The following is a 9,274-nucleotide window of genomic DNA, read 5'->3' as shown; positions in this document are numbered from 1 at the left end:
TGCTGTATGTGCTGGTGTGCGGATCTCTGCCATTCGATGGGGCCAGCCTGCCTGCTCTGAGACAGAGGGTCACGGAGGGACGATTCCGCATCCCCTACTTCATGTCTCAAGGTGAGGCTAACTCTTAACGCAACCTGACAAAGAAAAAAACGAAACAATCTGCTGCACACTTTTGGTTTAATTCATGTCTACATTCCCAGTGTGCATTGCATTGGATTGTAGAACAACCCTATTTCTGCTTGTCTGTTTTGTTGTACCTGCACAACATTCGTTTCTGGCATGGCATCATATCCTCCCTATCGGTTTAAGTAAAATAATACCTTTCGTGAGACCTTTCATTGTTAGAAATACCCGGCGGCCGGCTGCCACCCATCCTAACGTCACCTGCTCATGTTCGGTCTCCCCCCAACCCCCCCCCACTCCCTCCTCTCTCTTCCTCAATCCTCCATCCAGACTGTGAGAACCTGATCCGCAAGATGCTGGTGGTGGACCCGGCCAAGCGGATCTCGGTGGCCCAGATTAAGCAGCACCGCTGGATGCTGGCCGACCCGGCCGCCCCCCACCAGGCCCTCACGCTCTCCCTGAGCGACTACAACTCCAACCTGGGGGACTACAGCGAGCCCGTGCTCGGCATCATGCACACCCTGGGTATCGACCGCCAGAGGACCGTGGAGGTGAGTCCCCCCAAAAAAAGTGTGCGTGTGTAGTATGTTTGTGTGTGTGTGTCTGTCTGTCTGTCTGTTAAACATCACTGGCAGTATAGACAGGGAGCTGGACGGATGTGAGTGTCCCAAAAGTAAACTGTCTAGACTTCCGTTTGTGTGTGTGTGTGTGTGTGTGTGTGTGTGTGTGTGTGTGTGTGTGTGCGTGTGCGTGTGTGTGTGCGTGTGTCTATGCCTAATTAAATGGAACTTTACCAGCTGACAAGGAGAGCAGGCAAGCAGTGTTGAGATGAGCTGTGGACAGATTTTTGGAAGAGGAGTAGTAGAAGGAGGGGTGCGACACGGGGGTTGGTGACAAGTGGAAAGTTGTGGAAGGTTCTTTTGGCATGAGAGGTAGTGAGCGCGAAGAAAGTAAAGCAGAGAGAGAGAGAGAGTGAGAGCGAGAAGCAGGGACCTGCCACACGAGGGGAGGTTAACGAGGATAAAGGAGGAGGAGGAGGCCCTTCATTTGTGCCAGATCTGGGGAATTAGTGCTCTGGCTCTCTGCCACCCACCACCCCCTACCCTCCACCCTCCACCCTCCCCATCCAGGCGCCACTGCCAGTGGAACCCCATATCCCCCCTTCGTCTACCTCTCGGCTTTGCAGGCATTTTGCTCGAGGGGATTAGGGCTGGATCACTGGCATCTGTTTCCCCCAAGCGAGCATATTGCGTGCTTACGCCTTGTTGTTCTCCTGCACAGCTATACGCCTGACGCCAGATCAGGCTTGGCTTCCTCACCCGAACACGTGTTGCGTTTAACTGAGAGAGAGAGAGAGAAAGAGAGACAGAGAGAGAAAGAGAGAGAAGAGAGAGTCAGGAGTCTGTAAAGTGTGTGAGACAGCCTGCTGTAAAGCTTTAAGTTAGCAAAGTCACTGTTAGGTATCCGAGAGCTTATTGTGAGGTCTTAATCTAATCTAATTCCCTTCTCCTGTTGCCTTCTATCCGTCCCTCCATCCCTCTCTCCGTCCCCACCTGTTGCAGTCGCTCCAAAGCAGCAGCTACAACCACTTCTCAGCCATCTACTACCTGCTGCTGGAGAGGGTGAAGGAGCACCGCAACCAGCAGCTGAGCCGCCAGCCCTGCCCCACAGGGCCCTGGACGCAGAGGCCCCGCAGCACCTCAGACACCACCGTCCCGGAGGTGAGATAGCCTACTGGGAGACACACTAGTGGGATGGGAGATACTGGGAGACACATTAGTGGGATGGGAGATACTGGGAGACACTGCTGGGGACTGTCATGGTTAAATTAAAGGAAATGACTGATTACATGGTAGCAACCAATACTCAATTTCCCTATTCCGGATATACTCAAGTTGGTTTTTTTTTGTATTCCTCTTTTCTTTACTTCAGTTGACCATGGAGCCTAGCGATGGCTTCCGCTCGGTCTTCCCTCTCCAGGCCAAGAAGAGTGCTCCGCTTCATTCCGACATGGAGTGCGACCAGGGCGGTCTCTTCCAGGTGAGCATCACCTCTTACCTGCACGCCCACTTAGTGACTTAGTAATCCTTTTAGTGCACGTGTGCCTCCTTCTCCACCACATGCATGCTGTGAGGAAATGACCTCATCCTTTGTATTGCCACCAAGGCTTGCATGGTGCTTAATGATGAGTAAGCGTCGCTGTCCTGCAGAAACCTGGTATCTCCACTTTTCAGGCTGTTTTTTACTTATATATAGATCACTATTCTCTAAATAAACAAGCATTTCAACATGAAAGTTGGTTATTAAATAATTTATCATACATATATACTCGTTGGAGACTGACCAGTAGTGCTGACTTATATTTCACAATGAATAAAGAACAAATATGAAATAATTTTTAAAAAGTAGTGGAGATACCAGATTTCTTCTGCTGGACATTAGAAACACCTTTCTAGACAATCAAAGACATTATACACAGACAATGAGCACTATACCAACACAATAAGCTTACAGTAGACACCCCCCTCTCCCCTGTTACAGATGCGCAGTGCACCCCTACCTCCACCACCTCCACCTCCTCCTCCTCCTGTCTTCTGCTCTACATTGCAACAGTGGCTCTAACTCGAATGCACCTCCTCCTCCTCCTCCTCTTCTGTCCTCCTCCTCCTCCTCCTCTCCTCTGTCCTCCTGCTCTTCTCGTCACCAGCGTGGCGTGGTGTGCCCCGTGGAGGGCGGCCTGAGCGGGCTGCTATGGAGCCGCTCCATCTCCCCCAACAGCCTGCTGGAGACCACCATCAGCGAGGAGGTCCGCGGAGGAGGAGGAGTAGGAGGCCCCAATCCCCGGGACCTGGAGGAGGAGGAGGTGGGAGGTGGATCGGGCTCAGCCAATGCCATCCTCACGCCTCCCCACCTGCCCAGCACAGCCTCCCGCAGACACACGCTGGCCGAGGTGTCCGCGCGCTTCCACCAGTGCAACCCTCCCTGTAAGTGAATGACCATTTATATAATAAAAACAAAATGTTCTTGCAATGTCTTGACAATTATGAAGAGATGGAAATGGTTTATTTGATTATTATTATGGATAGATATTACATAGATTGATTTAATTACAGACGTAGATAATTGCAGATGAACTGCCGTCAGTCTTCATCATCATATTCTCAATGACGGAGGACAAACTCACTGATCTCCTCCTCCTCCTCCTCCTCCTCCTATCTCCTCCTCCCACCACTAGGCATCGTGGTCAGCCCGTCTGACGCCGCCTCCTCCGACAGCTGCCTCAAGTCCTCCTCCAACCCCCACCCCGCCCTCTCCGCCCCCGTGGAGGGGGGCCTGTCCGCCCTGCTGAGCTCAGGCCTGGGCCCGGGAGGCCTGGTGCCCGCCGGAAGCCCCCTGGCCCTCTCCTCCAACCGCCTGCTGCAGGCCCAGGGCAGCATGCACGCCGCCAGCTTCCAGGAGGGACGGCGCGCCTCCGACACCTCCCTCACTCAAGGTGAGTCTCAAAGCGACTGTGCGCGTACGGTAGTCAGCTGATAAGGGCAGGCCCTACTATATGCTGTATGCTGCACCTATGGTGACCACTCTACTGCGGGGCAAAGGCAACAGACTGTCAGGTGAAATGTAAAAGTGAGAATGAAATTTACATTTTTGGAACAGTGAACTTCAGTCTTATCATGTGACTATGAAAGTGGAAGATTTCTTTGATATATTTTCTTCTGAGTGTACAGTCTGGAGATTTACTGTCAGCCATTTGCCTTAGCAGGCAGGGCAGTACTGTGAAAGGAGTGTTTTATTTCTACGTCTCACATCATTGAGTCTTCCATGACCCATGTGAAACATCAGGTGGAAGATCACATGTTTTGAAATCTCACTCACGGACCACTGGCTGACACCCGCTGACCTTGTCTTGACCTTGTCTTGTCTTGTCTCGTCTCGTCTTGGCAGGCCTGAAGGCGTTCCGCCAGCAGCTGAGGAAGGGCACGCGGACCAAGGGCCTGCTGGGCCTGAACAAGATCAAGGGGCTGGCGGCGCGTCAGCAGGTGTGCCCCCCGACCTCCTGCCCCCGCGGCAGCCGCGGCTCCCTGGGCTCCCCCGCCATGTGCCCGCCGGCCGGCTCCGGACGCAGCATGCTGGAGGAGGTGCTGCACCAGCAGAGGTCAGCTCACTACACTTGGCTCTTTGCTGGTTACTGTTGCTGCTCACAGAACAGAATAGAATAGAACAGAACAGAACAGAATAGACTAGAATAGAATAGACTAGAATAGAATAGAATACAATAGAATAGAATGGAATAGAATAGAATGAAACAGGATAGAACAATGCAATGCAATAATAAATCAGAAAAAAAACTTTTATTGTCACTAGTGTGCACATAAGACATTGAAAGGCTATTTGCATGCATATAATAAAGTAAAGACGAGTGCAAAACAAGATACAACAAGACCTCAATATGTCATTTTGTTTGGACGGTAAGGGTGAGAGTAATGGACTACTCCAGTGTCTAATCTGCTGCCTTTTTACTCTTTTTCCCCTTATTTATATATAACTATCACAGGATGCTCCAGATCCAGCATCAGAGCCAGCCTCAGGTGCAGCCCCAGGGCCAGGTGACGGCCACCGGTGGCCAGCAGCAGCAGCAGCAGCAGCCGATCGTCCTCTTCCTCTCCCAGACCCATCAGCACCAGCACCAGCACCAGCACTCTCTCCCCCCCTCCCCTCCCGCCAACAACCTCTTCGCCCCGGCCGCCCTGTTCTCCGAGGCCCCCGTGCTCCTCCCCCTCTGCCAGCAGCAGACCCCGCTGGGCCTCCTCTCCCAGCCCCCACAGCCATCCCAGCAGCCCTCCATCTGGCAGCAGCACATTGACTCCTGCTCTTCTACCTCCACCTCCTCTTCCTCTTCCTCCTGCTCCTCTTCCTCCTCCTCCGTGTCTCCCGTGGTGTCCACTGCTCACCTGCTGGAGGCTCGTCTCCACATCAGCCAACCCTTGCAGCAGCAGCAGCAGCAGCCTCAACCCCCTACTGCCACCACCATTTCTCACACCCATCACCACCACCACCACCACCAGCATCTCCTGTCCCTGCCGCAGATCCAGGGGCCCTTCTCGTTCCTCGCTCCCCAGCAGGGTGGCTGGAGCCTGGGCAGCGGCGGCGCTCAAGAGCCCGAGGTGCAGGAGCTCCAGCAGCTCAGCAGCTGTGTGATGGTGAAGTAAAAGGAAGAGAGACTAGCGTGGTGAAACGCTGGTTGACGCAGAGCTGAAGTTCATACGCACGTGTGAACGAGAAGAGAATGCTGAAGAATGAAGGAAGAGTGTAAATGGGGGAGGCGGTGAGACGAAAGACTGGCCAGATTTATCAGACTGGTTTTTCTCTCTTCTTCTACTCTCTCTCTCTCTCTTTCTATCTAGCTGTATCTCTGTATTCCTCTCTTAGTTTGGACTGGTTGAAGCCAGTTAAGGAGCAGCAGAGAAGATTTTTGTCACTACTAGACAATTACAAACTGAAAGGCGTCGAGCTGAAAAAATGAAGACACACCTGACTTAGTTCTCGACGGTAGCAAAAAAAAGACAAAGAATTAAGGCGCTGCATAAGGCGCTGCAGGCCGTAGATTTTTTTTGTAAACAACGAGAAAATACAAAAAAAAGATGCAAGTGACAATTCCACAATTTTTGAACGACATGCAAAATGCACTTCAGTTGTCAGTGCTTGTCTGTCTTGTGCATCTGTGATTCCGACGAAAGAAGAAGCAATAACCAAACTGTGAGTGGAGACCTTCCACTAAACGTCAGCCTCTCTTGAACTCCCCTACAAGCAATAAGGAATGGGTGGGTTTTTTTAACGCCGAAAGGGGAATACTAGGAAGAGTGTGAAAGAATGGACTCACTTGAAAAAAAAAAAAACTACTGACTTCCACAAAGAAAAATCATGTGAAGTCAGATTTTTTTGTATAAGCGTGCAAGAACTGCACGTCTTCCTGGTTTGATTTCGTTTTTTTTTTTTTTTTAAGTTTGCAGACAAGGTTATTTTTTATTTTGTTAGGTAAGACCAAAGTTTTTTTTGTTTTCGATTTTCAGATTTTTCAGTTTGATTTTACATGCCTTTTTTGTAGCAAACCAGAATGGAAACAAATGCAGTATCAGACATCCTAAACTTCCAAAATGTCTCATTGTTTTGTCAACTGTGATTTTCAAACACACCCAGCAAGGCTTGACTGGGATTTAAAGCTGCTTTTACGTAGAGACAGAAAAGCGTGGAAATGTTGCTACTGGTACGCGGTGATGCTTTAACCCTGGAGGGGGAGGTTATGTGATCATTTAGCTTGATAACAGAAGCACATCGAGTACTGCCTAACGTCTTCGACCAGGTGACTGCCCATGCTCGGTGCAGTGTGTGTGTGTGTGTGTGTGTGTGTGTGTGTGTGAGTGTGAGTGCAGGACTGAACATGATCCTCTTTGCTGCTTTGTAATACGGCATGTTCTTTTCACACACTCATAAGCACACACACACACACATACATGTAAACACACACACACACACACACACACACACACACACACACTGGGCCGTTATTAGAGACTTGTGCTCCTGGTCTGGCGTCAAGTGTTTAAAGATTAATCCAATTACTCACTGCATTAGTCCTCAATCCCCCTCCTATGTGAAAAAAAACAAAAAAACAAAGCGAAATTGAAGGCATCATCACTACCTCCTCCTCCACCAAGATAGTAATTTCAGAGCAGAAACTTGACTTGTGAGTGAGCTATACATGGAAAATACTTTTCTTTCTTTTTCTTTCTTTTATTTAATGAAAAAGATACCCAAGCTTATCTTTTCTGTGCCTAGTTACAGCATGGCACATTTTTTCATGCTCGCATAATAGAGAGAACAAGAAGCTGTTTTTTGGGGGGCAATAGTGCAATATTTCACATTGAAATGTAGAAAATCCAGATGAGGAAGCTTGTATAGGAAAACAAAAGAGGCTTCACATGCCTAAAGTAGTTGTTTTCTAACTTCATTTTTTATGATTGTATGAGACGAACTGAACACAAGAGTGTAGAATAACGTATATTTGTATTTACTAGACGCCATATTGACTTGCATTTTTTTGTTTGTTTTTGTTTTTCACTTTTTTGTCTACACACAACACAGGTTGCCTTTGAGTCCTTTGGTTAAATGGCAGTACTAGTGTAAGCCAAAGAAAATCTTGAGTGGGGAGAAAGAGGTAGAAGTATCACTGCCTTTTTTGATGTTAGAGATCTCCATAGTGCTCAGTGTGCTGCTTGTTATTTTTTTAGCATTTCACATCAGCGAAAGCTGCTTCCATGACTAGTTGCTATGGTGATATAAATGGATTCTCCCTGTCTCACAAGGACCATAGTTGTATTTATATTCCTATTATTTTACTTGTGAAATCCAGTTGATACCAATTCGTAGCAATAGACTTTTCTGGATACCTTTTCTCTTTTTTTGCTGGAGATGCATTGGTCTTAGGTGCTAGAAGTAGATTGCAACCCTGTGTCTGAGTTTTATGTGCTTTTTTTATTTCAAATGAACTGTATGTTGTTAAAATCACCACCGTTGAATTTGCTATGACAACATAATCGACTGGAGTTTGGTAGCCTATCATTTTCCTCCATCAATGGTGTTCCCACTTGTATGCTTTGCTTAGCGTTGCTTCTTGTCAAGAACAATACGAGACAATGTTCAAAAAATCCACTCAGTTAAAAAAAATGGGTGGAAACACACAGTGTTAACATGTTGCTCTGATGTAGTTTTGATTGGACTACTCAAGACCAACACTTGTGCCTTTTTTCCGAACAAATCCTACAGTTCATGTGGACAGAAAGAAAGTCAATTTCAGTTCAGGAAACAAAAAGCACATTAAACTGAGAACTACAACGCTTCAGTCTATGGTTTTAAAACAAATCCATTTTTTTTATACCTACGTTTACTCTGCTTTGTTGAAAAAAATGCACTTTATTAGAATATGCTCATTTGAAGAAAAAAAAAAGAATAAACCTCTTTTGTTTCCTGGGAAGAATAATCCAGAAGGTTACACCGACATGTGATGTAACATTGAACATTGGAAACACTACAACTTTTGATGCAGATCAGTACAAATATGTTTCTCCTGTTTTGGTTATTTTCAATTGCTGATGTAATTCTCAGAATTCCTTGCTGTTTATGTTGGCGTGCGTGCGTGTGTGTGTTTGAGAGTGAGCGTGAGAAAAGCGTGTTTTGTATGAAGGTGATAGAGTGACCTAGAAATGACAAGAATGTTTATTTATGTGGCTATTTATTTGAATAAAATTTACTTAAAATAAAATGACACCAGACTGTTCTTTTCTTTGCCGACACCTGACCGTCATTTACAGAATGTTAGACAATAGATATTTCATCACACCTATTGAAAACCCAAAATGTATTATAAAATAGATATAACACATAATAGAAAATGCAATCTACACTTTGAAACATGACAGTACACCACAAAATGAAAAAGAGGTCAATATGAGTTGTGAGAATGTCAATTTCACCAGTAAGATCAAGTATCTGGTACAGGAACTACAGAATTATTTCCTTTGCAAAGTAGAACAGAGAACTTTAAAGAAAAGTCACTACTTTACTAATCACTGAAAAGCAACACTTCAAAGGAGTTGTGGCAAAGAACTTAAGCCTGGAATTAAAGCAAAGAAATGCAACTATTGATCAGTGTACATTCAAAAAAGATGGTTGAAATGAAGGAAAAATCAACCAATTAAAAAGGAAAATGCTGTACATCTCAGATCAGAGGGGTCTTAAGCAACTATTGATATTACCCAAAATGAAAAGTGTCCGATTCCAAGGATTAAAGACATGAAAACTATATTCTAGCAAAACTACCCTCCCGGACTGTATGCATCAGTGATCTGGTTCACAGCCCCCCTGACATTATTGAGGCCGAATGCCAGTCAGCTGTCTATGGTATTAGTTTGCTTTTGAAGTGCTCTTATCCAATTACGAACGCACGTCACTGGTAATGTAGGTCTTTGATGTGGTGATGAACCAGTGCTCTTTTGCTTCTTCTTTTTTTCATTTTGTTTTTTTCCCTTTCAAAATCTATCTTCACACAGCCAGTGAAGCTTAATTGTTAATGGGCAAGCCAATCAGACCAATT

The 9,274-nt window shown here is 46.6% G+C and overlaps 1 protein-coding gene across 1 annotated transcript in view; it reads left to right on the top strand.

The window, feature by feature from the left end:
* The window catches only part of sik1 (salt-inducible kinase 1), a 16,840-nt gene extending 8,397 nt beyond the window's left edge, over window positions 1–8,443 (top strand). The window contains exons 7-14 of the mRNA XM_063213994.1: window positions 1–111; window positions 454–674; window positions 1,686–1,844; window positions 2,056–2,163; window positions 2,831–3,107; window positions 3,359–3,616; window positions 4,069–4,279; window positions 4,679–8,443. The exon at window positions 1–111 is cut by the window's left edge and continues 13 nt beyond it. Coding sequence (XP_063070064.1) covers window positions 1–111; window positions 454–674; window positions 1,686–1,844; window positions 2,056–2,163; window positions 2,831–3,107; window positions 3,359–3,616; window positions 4,069–4,279; window positions 4,679–5,333 — 2,000 coding nt within the window. The 3' untranslated portion in view covers window positions 5,334–8,443. The remainder of the gene's footprint in view (window positions 112–453; window positions 675–1,685; window positions 1,845–2,055; window positions 2,164–2,830; window positions 3,108–3,358; window positions 3,617–4,068; window positions 4,280–4,678) is intronic.
* The last annotated feature ends 831 nt before the right edge of the window (window positions 8,444–9,274 follow it).

Source organism: Engraulis encrasicolus, chromosome 13, assembly GCF_034702125.1.
Source record: "Engraulis encrasicolus isolate BLACKSEA-1 chromosome 13, IST_EnEncr_1.0, whole genome shotgun sequence".
Taxonomy (NCBI): Eukaryota; Metazoa; Chordata; class Actinopteri; order Clupeiformes; family Engraulidae; genus Engraulis; species Engraulis encrasicolus.
The sequence above is the reverse complement of the archived record's forward strand: the minus strand, read 5'-3'. Positions and strand labels throughout refer to the sequence as shown.